Below are 17,087 nucleotides of genomic sequence, written 5' to 3'. Positions count from 1 at the left end.
GGTTGGTCGAGGTTTTGTGTTTGAAAGGTGCTGCCTCAGGAACCTTGGTGTGTCATTGCAGTGCATCTTGTAGATGGTACACACGACTGCTACTGTGCGTCGGTGGTGGAGGGAGTGAATGTTTAAGGTGCTGGATGGGGCGCCAATCAAGCGGGGCTGCTTTGTCCCGGATGGTGATGAGCTTCTTGAGTGTTGTTGGAGCTGCGCTCATCCAGGCAAGTGGAGAGTATTCCATCACACTCCTGACTTGTAGATGGTTGACGGGCTTTGGGGAGTCAGGGGGTGAGTTACTCGCCACACTATTCCAAGCCTCTGACCTCTTGTAGCCACAGTATTTATGTGACTAGTCCAGTTGTGTTTCTGGTCAATGGTAACCCCTGCCCTGGGATGTTAATTGTGGAGGATTCAGCGACGGTAATGACATTGAATGTCATGGGGCGATGACTAAACTCGCTCATTCTCGCAAATGCTGCTGAACATTGTGCAGTCAGCAACGAACATCCCCACTTCTGACTTCATGATGGAAGGATGGTCATTGATGAAGCAGCTGAAGATGGTTGGGCCTTGAACACTGCCCTGAGGAACTCCTGTAGTGACGTCCTGGAACTGAGATAATTGACCTCCAATTACAACCAGGTATGACTCTAATTGATTGAGAGTTTTCCCCCTGATTCCCCGTGACTCCAGTTTAGCTCGGGCTCCTTGATGCCACACTCGGTCAAATGCTGCCTTGATGTCGAGGGCAGTCACTCTCACCTCACCCCTAGAGTTCAGCACTTTTGCATCTATTTGATGTGTGCGTGTGTGCGTATACCAGGCACAGGACAGGATTGCAAACCATTCCCCATAATCTGCTGCTCGAGACAGGGGCCCAGATACCAAATAATATAAAAGTAAAACAACCTTTCATCAGAACTAGAAAAGGGTTGTGATGTTCGGGCCGGAAAGTGGAGCTGAGTCCACAAAAGATCAGCCATGATCTCATTGAATGGCGGAGCAGGCTCGAGGGGCCAGATGGCCGACTCCTGCTCCTAGTTCTTCTGTCACAGGTTTGAAGAAAGTACAGTGATGGATGGGGGAAAGAGGTGATTAAATAAGAAAAAGGATCAGGCAAAAGAAAATAGTGTTGGGAGAAGTGAAGTAAATTTATCCTTCGGGGATGTGTAAATGTCCACAGCAGGATCATTAGCAGCTGAAAGTCCCCAAAATGGGAATAAATATTTTGAAATTATTGACCTCAATATGATGTCTTTAAGGCTGCAGACACCCTAATCAAAAGCCGAGGTTCTGTTCCTTGAGCTTCTGCTGAGCTTCATTTAAACAGCGTGGGAGGCTGAGGACAGAATTGTCAGCGTGGGAGTGGGGAAGGAGAATTAAGCTAATTGGTGACTTTGTCGTTGTCCGTTTCCAGTTTTCCCAGTTCATTGACCTGAAGTATTAACTGAGATTGCCAGAAACCTTCTGTTTTTATGCCAAATAATATCATATTCATTCCACGTGTTGCTTCAGGAATATCATTTCTTTCCTGTTTCTAGCCCAAGAGATCCACCACTATCCCATTTCTTTTTCAGGGAATTCTAGAAAATATTCAACGCAACAAACTTATTTTTATTGAAACTCAGGATGCTGCAGAGACCAGTGTCGCCCTGGATAAATACCAGGAGGTGAGTGAGACACAAGGGGGTAAACCTGATGCCAACAATGCAAATAAATGACCAATTAATCTGTTTAGAAATCCTGGGTTAAGAGAGAGCCCGGCATCAGGAGAACCCTTCGCTCTTTTTTGAAAAATGCATTGGATCTTTGATATCCACCTAGACAGACAATCAAGATGGTCAATTTACTATCTCACTAAAAGGATGGTACCTCAGACAGTGCAGCACTCCCTCAGTACTGACCCTCTGACAGTGCGACACTCCCTCAGTACTGACCCTCTGACAGTGCGGCACTCCCTCAGTACTGACCCTCTGACAGTGCAGCACTCCCTCAGTACTGACCCTCTGACAGTGCAGCACTCCCTCAGTACTGACCCTCTGACAGTGCAGCACTCCCTCAGTACTGACCCTCTGACAGTGCAGCACTCCCCCAGTACTGACCCTCTGACAGTGCAGCACTCCCTCAGTACTGACCCTCTGACAGTGCGACACTCCCTCAGTACTGACCCTCTGACAGTGCGGCGCTCCCTCAGTACTGACCCTCTGACAGTGCAGCACTCCCTCAGTACTGACCCTGTGACAGTGCGGCACTCCCTCAGTACAGACCCTCTGACAGTACAGCATTCCCTCAGTACTGACCCTGTGACAGTGCGGCACTCCCTCAGTACAGACCCTCTGACAGTACAGCATTCCCTCAGTACTGACCCTCTGACAGTGCGGCACTCCCTCAGTACTGACCCTCTGACAGTGCGACACTCCCTCAGTACTGACCCTCTGACAGTGCAGCACTCCCTCAGTACTGACCCTGTGACAGTGCGGCACTCCCTCAGTACAGACCCTCTGACAGTACAGCATTCCCTCAGTACTGACCCTCTGACAGTGCGGCACTCCCTCAGTACTGACCCTCTGACAGTGCGACACTCCCTCAGTACTGACCCTCTGACAGTGCGGCACTCCCTCAGTACTGACCCTCTGACAGTGCAGCACTCCCTCAGTACTGACCCTCTGACAGTGCGGCACTCCCTCAGTCCTGAGGCTCTGACAGTGCAGCACTCCCTCAGTACTGACCCTCTGACAGTGCAGCACTCCCTCAGTACTGACCCTCTGACAGTGCAGCACTCCCTCAGTACTGACCCTCTGACAGTGCGGCACTCCCTCAGTACTGACCCTCTGACAGTGCGGCACTCCCTCAGTACTGACCCTCTGACAGTGCGGCACTCCCTCACTTGGGGAGAATGTGAACAAAGGCTATGGGAGAAAGCAGGATTAGGCTATTGAGCTGGATGATCAGCCATGATCGTGATGATTGGCGGAGCAGGCTCGAAGGGCCAAGAGGCCTCCTCCTGCTCCTATCTTCCATATATCTATGTATTGACCTTCTGACAGTGCAGCACTCCCTCAGTACTGACCCTCTGACACTGCGGCACTCCCTCAGTACTGACCCTCTGACAGTGCAGCACTCCCTCAGTACTGACCCTCTGACAGTGCAGCACTCCCTCAGTACTGACCCTCTGACAGTGCGGCACCTCCTCAGTACTGACCCTCTGACAGTGCGGCGCCCCCTCAGTACTGACCCTCTGATAGTGCGGCACTCCCTCAATACTGACCCTCTGACAGTGCCGCACTCCCTCAGTACTGACCCTCTGACAGTGCAGCACTCCCTCAGTACTGACCCTCTGACAGTGCAGCGCTTCCTCAATACTGACCCTCTGACAGTGCAGCACTCAGTACTGACCCTTTGACAGTGCCGCACTCCCTCAGTACTGACCCTCTGACAGTGCAGCACTCCCTCAGCACTGACCCTCTGACAGCGCGGCACACCCTCAGTACTGACCCTCTGACAGTGCAGCACTCCCTCAGTACTGACCCTCTGACAGTGCAGCACTCAGTACTGACCCTCTGACAGTGCAGCACTCAGTACTGACCCTGTGACAGTGCAGCACTCCCTCAGCGCTGACCCTCTGACAGTGCGGCGCTCCCTCACTACTGACCCTCTGACAGTGCAGCACTCCCTCAGTACTGACCCTCTGACAGTGCAGCACTCCCTCAGTACTGACTGACTGTTGCTGGGGAAATGTCCATACGTCCATGTGCTCACCCGAACTTGAAGGTATACCTGAGCAAGAGACCCTAGCTGTTCAAGTGAAGACAAGCATCCAGCAGAGGGCAGTAATGCAGAGCTGCTGATTGGCTGTTGCGGGGGAAATTTGCATACGTCCATGTGCTCACCCGAACGTGAAAGTGTACCTGAGCAAGAGACCCTAGCTTTTCAAGTGAAGACGAGCATCCAGCAGAGGGCAGTAGAGCGTAGCTGCTGATTGCCTGTTGCGGGGGAAATTTGCATACGTGTGCTCACCCGAACTTCAGGTTGGTTTGTGGAGGAGGTGTTGTCAAGTGACACTTAAATTCGAAACACTTATACAGTGTTTCCCTCCCTGCCCCCTCCTCTAACCAAAAAAAACAACCGCTGTAAAGATCAAGAGGAAGGCTTGAGGGCAGGTAGAAGTAGAAAGAAGTTGAACCGTGACATCACAGCCTGCAGGTAAGGGATTGGCTGGTGACTGGTAAGTAGTTTTTCTTTTATTTTCCCTCAGGTGTTTTCGTGCGGGGCGCAGAGGTTGCTGAGTGAGTGCTTGCTGAGAAGGGGTGTGAATAACAGGTAAGCTCTTTTTCTTTTTTTATCTCGAGGGGATGACCGGGAAGGCAGTGCAATGTTCCTCCTGCAGAATGTTTGAGGTGAGGGACGCCGTCAGTGTCCCTGCTGATTCCATCTGTGGGAAGTGCACCCATCTCCAGCTCCTCAGAAACCACGTTAGGGAACTGGAGCTGGAGCTGGATGAACTTCGGATCATTCGGGAGGCAGAGGTGGTCATGGATAGAAGCTTCAGGGATGTAGTTACTCCGAAGAATAAAGACAGATGGGTGACGGTGAGAGGGGCTGGGAGGAAACAGTCAGTACAGGGATCCCCTGTGGCCGTTCCCCTTAGTAACAAGTATATCACTTTGGATACTGTTGCGGCGGGGGTGGGGACGGGGACTTACCAGGGGTAAGCCATGTGGTACAGGTCTCTGGCACAAAGTCTGTCCCTGTTGCTCAGAAGGGAAGGGAGGAGAGGAGTAGAGCATTAGTTATTGAAGACTCCATAGTTTGGGGGATAGATAGGAGATTCTGTGGGAACGAGAGAGACTCGCGGTTGGTGTGTTGACTCCCAGGTGCCAGGGTGCGTGAAGTCTCGTATCGTGTTTTCGGGATCCTTAAGGGGGAGGGGGAGCAGCCCCAAGTCGTGGTCCACATAGGTACCAAAAGGGATAGGGATGTAAGGCAGGAATTCAGGGAGCTAGGGTGGAAACTTAGATCGTGGACAAACAGAGTTATTATCTCTGGGTTTTTACCCGTGCCATGTGATAGCGAGACGAGGAATAGGGAGAGAGACGAGTTGAACACGTGGCTATGGGGATGGTGCAGGAGGGAGGGTTTCAGTTTTCTGGATAATTGGGGCTCATTCTGGGGTCGGTGGGACCTCTACAAACGATGTAGTCTACACATGGACCAGAGGGGTACCAATATCCTGGGGGGGAAATTTGCTAATGGTCTTCGCGAAGGTTTAAACTAGTTCAGCAGGGGCTTGGGAACCTGAATTGTAGCTCCAGTATAAAGGAGGTTGAGAGTAGTGAGGTCATGAGTAAGGTTTCAAAGTTGCAGGAGTGCACCGGCAGGCAGGAAGGTGGTTTAAAGTGTGTCTTCTTCAATGCCAGGAGTATCCGGAATAAGGTGAGTGAACTTGCGGCATGGGTTGGTACCTGGGACTTCGATGTTGTGGCCATTTCGGAGACATGGATAGAGCAGGGACAGGAATGGTTGTTGCAGGTGCCGGGGTTTAGATATTTCAGTAAGCTCAGGGAAGGTGGTAAAAGAGGGGGAGGGGTGGCATTGTTAGTCATGGACAGTATTACGGTGGCAGAAAGGACATTTGATGAGGACTCGTCTATTGAGGTAGTATAGGCTGAGGTTAGAAACAGGAAAGGAGGTCACCCTGTTAGGGGTTTTCTATAGGCCTCCGAAAAGTTCCAGAGATGTAGAGGAAAGGATTGCAAAGATGATTCTGCATAGGAGCGAAAGCAACAAGTTAGTTGTTATGGGGGACTTTAACTTTCCAAATATTGACTGGAAACGCTATAGTTGGAGTACTTTAGATGGGTCTGTTTTTGTCCAATTTGTGCAGGAGGGTTTCCTGACACAGAATGTAGATAGGCCAACGAGAGGCGAGGCCATATTGGATTTGGTACTGGGTAATGAACCAGGACAGGTGTTAGATTTGGAGGTAGGTGAGCACTTTGGTGATAGTGACCACAATCCGATTACGTTTACTTTAGCGATGGAAAGGGATAGGTATATACCGCAGGGCAAGAGTTATATCTGGGGGAAAGGCAATTATGATGCGATGAGGCAAGACTTAGGATGCATCGGATGGAGAGGAAAACTGTAGGGGATGGGCACAATGGAAATGTGGAGATTGTTCAAGGAACAGCTACTGCGTGTCCTTGCTAAGTATGTACCTGTCAGGCAGGGAGGAAGTGGTCGAGCGAGGGAACCGTGGTTTACTAAAGCAGTCGAAACACTTGTCAAGAGGAAGAAGGAGGCTTATGTAAAGATGAGACATGAAGGTTCAGTTAGGGCGTTCGAGAGTTACAAGTTAGCTAGGAAGGACCTAAAGAGAGAGCTAAGAAGAGCCAGGAGGGGACATGAGAAGTCTTTGACAGGTAGGATCAAGGATAACCCTAAAGCTTTCTATAGATAGAACATAGAACATAGAACAATACAGCGCAGTACAGGCCCTTCGGCCCACGATGTTGCACCGAAACAAAAGCCATCTAACCTACACTATGCCGTTATCATCCATATGTTTATCCAATAAACTTTTAAATGCCCTCAATGTTGGCGAGTTCACTACTGTAGCAGGTAGGGCATTCCACGGCCTCACTACTCTTTGCGTAAAGAACCTACCTCTGACCTCTGTCCTATATCTATTACCCCTCAGTTTAAAGTTATGTCCCCTCGTGCCAGCCATATCCATCCGCGGGAGAAGGCTCTCACTGTCCACCCTATCCAACCCCCTGATCATTTTGTATGCCTCTATTAAGTCTCCTCTTAACCTTCTTCTCTCCAACGAAAACAACCTCAAGTCCGTCAGCCTTTCCTCATAAGATTTTCCCTCCATACCAGGCAACATCCTGGTAAATCTCCTCTGCACCCGCTCCAAAGCCTCCACGTCCTTCCTATAATGCGGTGACCAGAACTGCACGCAATACTCCAAATGCGGCCGGACCAGAGTTCTGTACAGCTGCAACATGACCTCCCGACTCCGGAACTCAATCCCTCTACCAATAAAGGCCAACACTCCATAGGCCTTCTTCACAACCCTATCAACCTGGGTGGCAACTTTCAGGGATCTATGTACATGGACACCTAGATCCCTCTGCTCAGCCACACTTTCAAGAACTTTACCATTAGCCAAATATTCCGCATTCCTGTTATTCCTTCCAAAGTGAATCACCTCACACTTCTCTACATTAAACTCCATTTGCCACCTCTCAGCCCAGCTCTGCAGCTTATCTATATCCCTCTGTAACCTGCTACATCCTTCCACACTATCGACAACACCACCGACTTTAGTATCGTCTGCAAACTTACTCACCCACCCTTCTGCGCCTTCCTCTAGGTCATTGATAAAAATGACAAACAGCAACGGCCCCAGAACAGATCCTTGTGGTACTCCACTTGTGACTGTACTCCATTCTGAACATTTCCCATCAACCACCACCCTCTGTCTTCTTTCAGCTAGCCAATTTCTGATCCACATCTCTAAATCACCCTCAATCCCCAGCCTCCGTATTTTTTGCAATAGCCTACCGTGGGGAACCTTATCAAACGCTTTGCTGAAATCCATATACACCACATCAACTGCTCTACCCTCGTCTACCTGTTCAGTCACCTTCTCAAAGAACTCAATAAGGTTTGTGAGGCATGACCTACCCTTCACAAAGCCATGCTGACTATCCCTGATCCCTGATCATATTATTCCTGATATGTCAGAAATAAAAGAATGATTAGGGTAAGAGTAGGGCCAGTCAAGGACAATAGTGGGAAGTTGTGCTTGGAGTCCGAGGAGATAGGAGAGATGCTAAATGAATATTTTTCGTCAGTATTCACACAGGAAAAATACAATGTTGTCAAGGAGAATACTGAGATTCAGGCTACTAGACTAGAAGGGCTTGAGGTTCATGAGGAGGTGTTAGCAATTCTGGAAAGTGTGAAAATAGATAAGTCCCCTGGGCCGGATGGGATTTATGCTAGGATTCTCTGGGAAGCTAGGGAGGAGATTGCTGAGCCGTTGGCTTTGATCTTTAAGTCATCTTTGTCTACAGGAATAGTGCCAGAAGACTGGATGATAGCAAATGTTGTCCCCTTGTTCAAGAAGGGGAGTAGAGACAACCCCGGTAACTATAGACCAGTGAGCCTTACTTCTGTTGTGGGCAAAATCTTGGAAAGGTTTATAAGAAATAGGATGTATAATCATCTGGAAAGGAATAATTTGAATAATGTGACCAAACAGGTGGATGAGGGTAAAGCAGTTGTTGTGGTGTATATGGATTTCAGTAAAGGGTTTGATAAGGTTCCCCACGGTAGGCTACTGCAGAAAATACGGAGGCTGGGGATTGAGGGTGATTTAGCAGTTTGGATCAGAAATTGGCTAGCTGGAAGAAGACAAAGGGTGGTGGTTGATGGGAAATGTTCAGACTGGAGTCCAGTTACTCGTGGTGTACCACAAGGATCTGTTTTGGGGCCACTGCTGTTTGTCATTTTTATAAATGACCTGAAGGAGGGCGTAGAAGGATGGGTGAGTAAATTTGTAGATGACACTAAAGTCGGTGGAGTTGTGGACAGTGCAGAAGGATGTTACAAGTTACAGAGGGACATAGATAAGCTGCAGCGCTGGGCTGAGAGGTGGCAAATGGAGTTTAATGCAGAAAAGTGTGAGGTGATTCATTTTGGAAGGAATAACAGGAAGACAGAGTACTGGGCTAATGATAAGATTCTTGGCAGTGTGGATGAGCAGAGAGATCTCGGTGTCCATGCACATAGATCCTTGAAAGTTGCGACCCAGGTTGAGAGGGTTGTTAAGAAGGCGTACGGGACAGTTCCGGTTGCGGCTATGCGGAGCTAAGCCGCACGATTCGGCAGCTCCGGCTACTACGGTCTTTCGGGCTCATTGGAGGAGCCCCAACGGAATTTTTTTTGACGACAAAGCCGTGGGGAAGTGAAGAGAGAGGTCCCCCTCCAACTTTTATGGACCGGACCAGACGTGCATGGGCCAAAAAAGCGGCATTGGAGCAGCGGGAGAAGCGAGGGAAAAAAATCAAAATGGCGGCGGCCGGGGACAAAGCGGAGTGCGGGCCGGAGCTGCAGGAGTTCATCAAGCGCTGCTTCAAGGAGCTGCGCAAGGAGATGCTGGCGCCTATGCTGGCGGTAATTGAAGGATTAGGGATAACCCAGAAGGCCCACAAGGTGAAGATCCAGGATGTACAGAAAAGAGTCAGTGAGAATGAGGACGAGCTCTTGGGCCTGGCGGTGAGAGTGGAGCAGCACGAGGCGCTGCACAAGAGGTGGGCGGGAAGACTCGAAGACCTGGACAACAGGTCGAGGAGAAAGAATCTGCGGATCCTGGGTCTCCCTGAAGGAGTGGAGGGGGCTGATGCCGCGGCATACGCGGGCACGATGATCGGGGCGATGATGGGCGCGGAGGCCCCTTCGAGGTCGCTGGAGCTGGTGAGGCACACCGGGTGCTGGCGAGGAAGCACAAGGTAAATGAGCCGCCAAGGGCGATGGTGGTGAGATTTCACCGGTTCACGGACAGAGAGAGGGTCCAGAAATGGGCCAAGAAGGAGCGGAGCAGCAAGTGGGACAATGCAGAGATCAGAATATACCCGGACTGGAGCACGGAGGTTGCAAAGCGGAGAGCGGGTTTCAACCGGGCCAAAGCGGCGTTGTACCGGAAAGGAGTGAAATTTGGAATGCTGCAGCCAGCGCGACTGTGGGTTACATACAAGGACCAACACCACTACTTCGAAACGCCCGACGAGGCATGGACCTTCGTACAAACTGAAAAGTTGGACTCTAACTGAGGGTTTGTGAGGGTAGGGGGGATGTTTGAGGGTTGATGTGTGATGGTTGTTGTATATAGGGGGTCAATCACGCGCAGGAAATGGGCTGGGGGAGAGAGACAAGGCCGCGACAAGAGCTGCACCAAAGGGGGCGGGGCAGGCTTTGGAAAGCGCGGGGTTTTTCCCGCGCGCGGGAAGAAAGGCGGGAAGGGGAATGAAGGAACGCATATTGAATGGGAGACTCCCACACGGGGGGGGTCAAAGGGACGGCGGGGGAAGCCGGGGTCAGCAGGTGTCAGCTGACTTACGGGAGTGATATGGGGGGAGCAAAAAAGCTAGACAGGGGTCTAGCGGGGGGGGGGCGGGGAAGGGTTGTTGCTGCACTGGCCGAAAGGGAATGGGACACAGAAGAGGTGGTCGGGACGGTGGTCCCCCAGCTGGGGGACTGGAGGGTGAGAGAGACGCGGACACGGGACTGGCCCAGAAAAGGAGATGGCTAGTTGGCGGGGGGGGGGGGTGGGAGGGTGAGGGTGAGGGTGAGTGAGAGAGCCCCTCCAATCCGGCTGATAACGTGGAACGTGAGGGGCCTGAATGGGACGGTGAAGAGGGCTCGAGTGTTCGCGCACTTGAAGGGACTGAAGGCAGACGTGGCCATGCTCCAAGAGACACACCTGAAGGTGGCGGACCAGGTCAGGTTAACAAGGGGACAAGGGGATGGGTAGGACAGGTATTTCACTCGGGACTGGACGCGAAGAATAGACGGGTGGCAATATTGGTGGGAAAGCATGTGTCATTTGAGGCCAAGACTACCGTAGTGGATAATGGAGGGAGATATGTGATGGTGAGCGGTAGGTTGCAAGGGACGTGGGTGGTGTTGGTAAACGTATACGCCCCGAACTGGGATGATGCTGGATTCATGAAGCGCATGTTGGGGCGCATTCCGGACCTGGAGGTAGGAGGCCTGATAATGGGAGGGGACTTCAATACAGTGCTGGACTCAGCACTGGGCCGCTCCAGATCAAGGACTGGAAAGAGGCCGGCGGCGGCCAAGGTGCTTAGGGGGTTTATGGATCAGATGGGGGGAGTGGACCCATGGAGGTTTGCAAGACCGCAGGCCAGGGAATTTTCTTTCTTCTCCCATGTACACAAAGCCTACTCCCGGATAGATTTTTTTGTTCTGGGCAGGGCGCTCATCCCAAGGGTGGAGGGGACGGAGTATTCGGCCATAGCCATTTCGGACCAAGCCCTGCACTGGGTGGAAATGGGGCTGGGAGAGGAGAGGGACCAACGCCCGCTGTGGCAGCTGGATGTGGGACTGCTGGCAGATGAGGTGGTGTGTGGGAAGGTGAGGGGGTGTATCGATAGGTACTTGGAGGCCAATGACAACGGGGAGGTGCGAGTGGGGGTGGTATGGGAGGCGGTGATCAGGGGAGAGCTAATCTCCATCAGGGCTCATAGGGAGAAGACAGAGGGCATGGAAAGGGAGAGGTCAGCGGGGGTGATTTTGAGAGTGGACAGGAGATACGCAGAGGCCCCGGAGGAAAGATTACTTGGGGAAAGACGACGTCTCCTGACGGAGTTTGACCTGTTGACCACAGGGAAGGCGGAGGCACAGTGGAGGAAGGCCCAGGGGGCGACCTACGAGTATGGGGAAAAGGCTAGTCGGATGCTGGCACACCAGCTCCGTAAGAGGACGGCAGCGAGCGAAATAGGGAGAATCAAAGATGGAAGGGGAGCCACGGTTCGGAGTGCAACGGAAATAAACAAGGTATTCAAGGCCTTCTATGAAGAGCTGTACAAATCCCAGCCCCCAGCAGGGGAAGAGGGGATGAGACGATTCCTAGACCAACTGAGATTCCCGAGGGTGGAGGAGCAAGAGGTGGCTGGTTTGGGGGCACCAATTGGGTTGGAGGAGCTGAGCAAGGGTTTGGGGAGTATGCAGGCGAGGAAGGCCCCGGGGCCGGACGGGTTCCCGATGGAGTTCTACAGAAAGTACATAGACCTGTTGGCCCCGCTGCTAGTGAGGCCCTTTAACGAGGCAAGAGAGGAGGGGACCCTGCCCCCGACAATGTCGGAAGCGACAATTTCTTTGATCCTAAAGCGGGACAAGGACCCACTGCAATGTGTATCGTACAGGCCGATCTCGCCCCTCAATGTGGGCGCTAAGTTGTTGGCAAAAGTGCTGGCCACGAGGATTGAGGACTGTGTCCCGGGGGTGATCCATGAGGACCAGACGGGATTCGTAAAGGGCAGGCAACTAAACACCAATGTGCGGCGGCTCTTAAACGTGATAACGATGCCATCGGAGGAGGGAGAGGCGGAGATAGTGGCAGCTATGGACGCGGAAAAGGCCTTTGACCGAGTAGAGTGGGAGTACCTCTGGGAGGTGCTGCGTAGGTTTGGGTTCGGGGGAGGGTTTATCAGCTGGGTTAAGTTCCTTTACAGAGCCCCGGTGGCGAGTGTAGTGACGAACCGGCGGAGGTCGGAGTACTTTCGGCTGTACCGAGGAATGAGGCAGGGGTGCCCCCTGTCCCCCCTGTTGTTCGCATTGGCGATCGAACCATTGGCCATGTCATTGAGGGAGTCTAATAAATGGAGGGGGGTGGTCCGAGGTGGAGAAGAGCATCGGGTGTCACTATATGCGGATGACCTGTTGCTGTACGTGGCGGATCCAATGGAGGGGATGGTGGAGGTCATGCAGACTCTAAGGGAGTTTGGGGAGTTTTCGGGCTATGAGCTCAATGTAGGGAAGAGTGAGCTCTTTGTATTACAGGCAGGGGACCAAGAAAGAGGGATAGGGGACCTACCGCTGAGGAGGGCGGAGGGGAGCTTTCGGTATCTGGGGATCCAGATAGCCAGGAGTTGGGGGGCCCTACATAAACTGAATCTGACGAGGTTGGTGGAGCAATGGAGGAGGATTTCAAAAGATGGGACATGTTACCGCTCTCGCTGGCGGGTAGAGTGCAGTCGGTCAAAATGGTGGTCCTTCCGAGGTTTCTGTTTGTGTTTCAGTGCCTTCCCATCGTGATCACCAAGGGCTTTTTTAAGAGAGTAGGTAGGAGTATTATGGGGTTTGTGTGGGCGAATAAGACCCCGAGGGTAAGGAGAGGGTTCCTGGAACGCAGTAGGGACCGAGGAGGGTTGGCGCTGTCAAACCTAGGGAGCTACTACTGGGCAGCAAATGTGTTGATGATCCGCAAGTGGGTTATGGAGGGAGAGGGGGCGGCATGGAAGAGGATGGAGATGGCGTCCAGTAAAGGAACGAGCCTGGGGGCGTGGTGACGGCACCGCTGCCGCTCTCGCCGACAAAGTATACCACGAGCCCGGTGGTGGCGGCAACGTTAAGGATCTGGGGCCAGTGGAGACGGCACAGGGGTGCAGCGGGAGCCTCGGTGTGGTCCCCGATCAGGGGTAACCACCGGTTTGTCTCGGGGAAGATGGACGGGGGGTTCCAGAGCTGGCATCGGGCAGGGATTAGAAGAATGGGTGACCTGTTCATTGACGGGACATTTGCGAGCCTGGGGGCACTGGAGGAGAAGTTTGAGTTACCCCCAGGAAATGCCTTTAGATATATGCAGATAAGGGATTTTGTGAGGCGACAGGTGAGGGAATTCCCGTTGCTCCCGGCACAAGAAATTCAAGACAGGGTGATCTCGGGTGTATGGGTCGGGGAGGGCAAGGTGTCGGCAATACACCAGGAGATGAAAGAAGAGGGGGAAGCGCTAGTAGAAGAGTTGAAGGGTAAATGGGAGGAGGAGCTGGGGGAGGAGATCGAGGAAGGTCTGTGGGCTGATGCCCTAGGTAGGGTTAAGTCCTCCTCGTGTGCCAGGCTCAGCCTGATACAATTTAAGGTGGCTCACAGAGCTCACTTGACGGGGGCGAGGTTGAGTAGGTTCTTTGGGGTAGAGGACAGATGTGGAAGGTGCTCAGGGAGCCCGGCGAACCATGTCCATATGTTTTGGTCATGCCCGGCACTGGAGGGGTTCTGGAGAGGAGTGGCGGGAGCAATATCTCAGGTGGTGAAAGTCCGGGTCAAGCGAAGCTGGGGGCTAACAATATTTGTCGTAGTGGACGAGCCGGGAGTGCAGGAGGCGAAAGAGGCCGGCATTCTGGCCTTTGCGTCCCTAGTAGCCCGGCGAAGGATCTTGCTAATGTGGAAGGAGGCGAAGCCCCCCAGCCTGGAGACCTGGATAAACGACATGGCTGGGTTCATAAAGCTGGAGAGGATTAAGTTCGCCTTGAGAGGGTCTTCGCAGGGGTTCTACAGGCGGTGGCAACCGTTCCTAGACTATCTCGCGGAGCGTTAGAGGAAGGTCGGTCAGCAGCAGCAGCAACCCGGGGGGGGGGGGGGGGCGGGGGGAATAGGGGATTGCTTGGGGGGGTGGATGAGCAGGAGATAACATGAAGGGTTGGGGAAACTGGCACGTGTGGGAGAGAGCCAGTGTATAAAGCTATGTAAATATACCATTGTGCCATGTATTTATCTTGCTCAGTGCGATTTCTTGTTATTTTGTTACGGGGGGCGGGGGGTTATTGTTTGTAAGGGAGAAAAATTGTGGTGTTAAAAAACTTTAATAAATATATTTATTTTTAAAAAGGTGTATGGTGTGTTAGCTTTTATTGGTCGAGGGATTGAGTTTCGGAGCCATGAGGTCATGTTGCAGCTGTACAAAACTCTGGTGCGGCCGCATTTGGAGTATTGCGTGCAGTTCTGGTTGCCGCATTATAGTGTTGCTAACTTTTGGTTGGTTCAATTGGCTCTGTTTTATAACCTTTGCTCTCGAGTCGCCAGGTATATTTATGATACCGCCACGAGGTTCAAGTTCAAGTAATGACCAATAACTCAATACACCAATGAGTAAGATTCAAATCAAAGCACATTTATTACACACAGTAAATCGCTACTCATGCATAAATTCTACTTCTAAGCTACTTCTATCACTAACAGGCCTATACTTAGCTTCGGACTGGCCCACCAGGTCAGGGGAACAAATGGCCTTTCGTTCGGGTTCTGAGTCTGCGGGATTCAAAAGCTGGTATGGACTGGTAGCTAGGAGCGCCTATCTCGTAGCGATCGTTGACTTGAGACTTACGTTCTTTGGAGGCAGCTGGACAGGTCACTGTCAAGGGTTGGTTCGCATTGCTGAGTGACCCTGTCAAGAAGGACGATTTGAACTTGACGGCTTTACTTTATAGTCCCCAGGGGCTTCCCGGCGGGGCGGACCCCGTACCTGGTTTCAAGGACTTCGTTCCAATCGCTTGGTTCGATTTTTCCAATACTGGAGCGGTTCCCTGATCGATGGGCAGTCTTTAGGTGTCCGTTAACCTCTTTTGTGTTGGCTCCTGCTGGCGCCGAGGAGTCTGGCTTTGCCTTGTTTACCTTAAATGTTTCGATTGTTCCCGGGGATCGTTCATTAGTATGCAGATGGCTGCTACATTACTATGCAGATGGCTGCTTGTATTGATGCTGTCTGGGTTTTTGCAGAGTCTAATACACAATAAACTTGCGCCTGCTAGTTTTTGCCTGTGTTGGCTGAATTTCCCTTCAGCCTTTGCTGTTCTCCATTTTAAGTCGGGAAGTGGCCAACTCAGGTGGCTACAATAGGAAGGATGTGGAAGCATTGGAAAGGGTGCAGAGGAGATTTACCAGAATGTTGCCTGGTATGGAGGGAAGATCTTATGAGGAAAGGCTGAGGGACTTGAGGCTGTTTTTGTTAGAGAGAAGAAGGTTAAGAGGTGACTTAATTGAGGCATACAAGATGATCAGAGGATTGTATAGGGTGGACAGTGAGAGCCTTTTTCCTCGGATGGTGATGTCTAGCACGAGGGGACATAGCTTTAAATTGAGGGGAGATAGATATAAGACAGATGTCAGAGGTAGGTTCTTTACTCAGAGTAGTAAAGGTGTGGAATGCCCTGCCAGCGCCAGTAGTGGACTCGCCAACACTAAGGGCATTCAAATGGTCATTGGATAGACATATGGACGATAAGGGAATAGTGTAGATGGGCTTTAGAGTGGTTTCACAGGTCGGCGCAACATCGAGGGCCGAAGGGCCTGTACTGCACTGTAATGTTCTATGTTCTGTGACCCTCGGACAGTGCAGCGCTCCCTCAATGCAGACTTTGTTTGCACTGAGTGCTGAATTTGGTGCATTTGAGTGCTATAGTGAGAGTTTGGTGACTGAGGGAGTATAAGGGTTCATTTTTATCTAAAGTCTAGTCTTTTATTGAGTTAATTAACTCAGAAGTTGCTGTTTGGTTTAGAAGAAGGTGAATTTTCAATCAGCTTTAAACAAAGGTTCTACTTGTAGGTACTTGCAGCTGGAGCTTGTTAATTAGTTAATTGGATTAGGCCAGTTTTCAGAGGCGAGATTCACAGTATAAAAGTGATCCCCTACAGTGCAGACTTTGGTTGCACTAAGTGCTGAATTTGGTGCATTTGAGTGCTATAGTGAGAGTTTGGTGACTGAGGGAGTGCTGAATTTGGTGCATTTGAGTGCTATAGTGAGAGTTTGGTGACTGAGGGAGTGCTGAATTTGGTGCATTTGAGTGCTATAGTGAGAGTTTGGTGACTGAGGGAGTTAGGTGAGCAGGGAGTAAGGTGCTCCTTTCATTTTGTTTCCTACATTTCCGCAAAGAGCAAGAAGGGAGCCAGGAGTTTACAGAGAGTGCAACTGACTGGGAGCAGAGTCGAAGGGCGGAGGTCCAGTTGGTCCACAGGGCAGCTATGTTCTGTAAGGTAAGAGGGGATGGAGGCTAGGCCAGTTGCATGCTCCTCCTGTAGGATGTGGATGGTGAGGGATACCACCGGTGTCCCCGCTGACTATACCTGCGGGAAGTGCACCCAACTCAAGCTCCTCGGAGACCGTGTTAAGGAACTGGAGCTGGAACTGGATGAACTTCGGATCATCCGGGAGGCAGAGGTGATTATAGAGAAGAGTTACAGGGAGGTAACCACACCCAAGGTACAGGACAAGAGTAGCTGGGTTACAGTCAGGGGAAAGAAAGCAAACAGGCAGACAGTGCAGGGATCCCTCGTGGCCGTTCCCCTTCAAAACAAGTATACCGTTTTGGATGCTGTTGGGGGGGATGACCCTCCGGGGGAAGGCCCTAGCGGCCAGGTCTCTGGCACTGAGTCTGGCTCTGGGGCTCAGAAGGGAAGGGGGGAGAATAGAAAAGCAATAATAATAGGAGATCCAATGGTTAGGGGAATAGATAGGAGATTCTGTGGTCGCGAGCGAGACTCCCGGAAGGTATGTTGCCTCCCGG

General features: G+C 51.6%; 1 protein-coding gene across 1 annotated transcript in view; it reads left to right on the top strand.

Moving 5' to 3' along the window:
- ercc2 (excision repair cross-complementation group 2) overlaps positions 1–17,087 on the top strand; it is a 77,978-nt gene that overhangs the window by 34,291 nt on the left and 26,600 nt on the right. Inside the window, exon 16 of the mRNA XM_072489896.1 lies at positions 1,572–1,664. Coding sequence (XP_072345997.1) covers positions 1,572–1,664 — 93 coding nt within the window. The remainder of the gene's footprint in view (positions 1–1,571; positions 1,665–17,087) is intronic.

This window comes from Scyliorhinus torazame, chromosome 25, assembly GCF_047496885.1.
Source record: "Scyliorhinus torazame isolate Kashiwa2021f chromosome 25, sScyTor2.1, whole genome shotgun sequence".
Classification (NCBI taxonomy): Eukaryota; Metazoa; Chordata; class Chondrichthyes; order Carcharhiniformes; family Scyliorhinidae; genus Scyliorhinus; species Scyliorhinus torazame.
The sequence above is the reverse complement of the archived record's forward strand: the minus strand, read 5'-3'. Positions and strand labels throughout refer to the sequence as shown.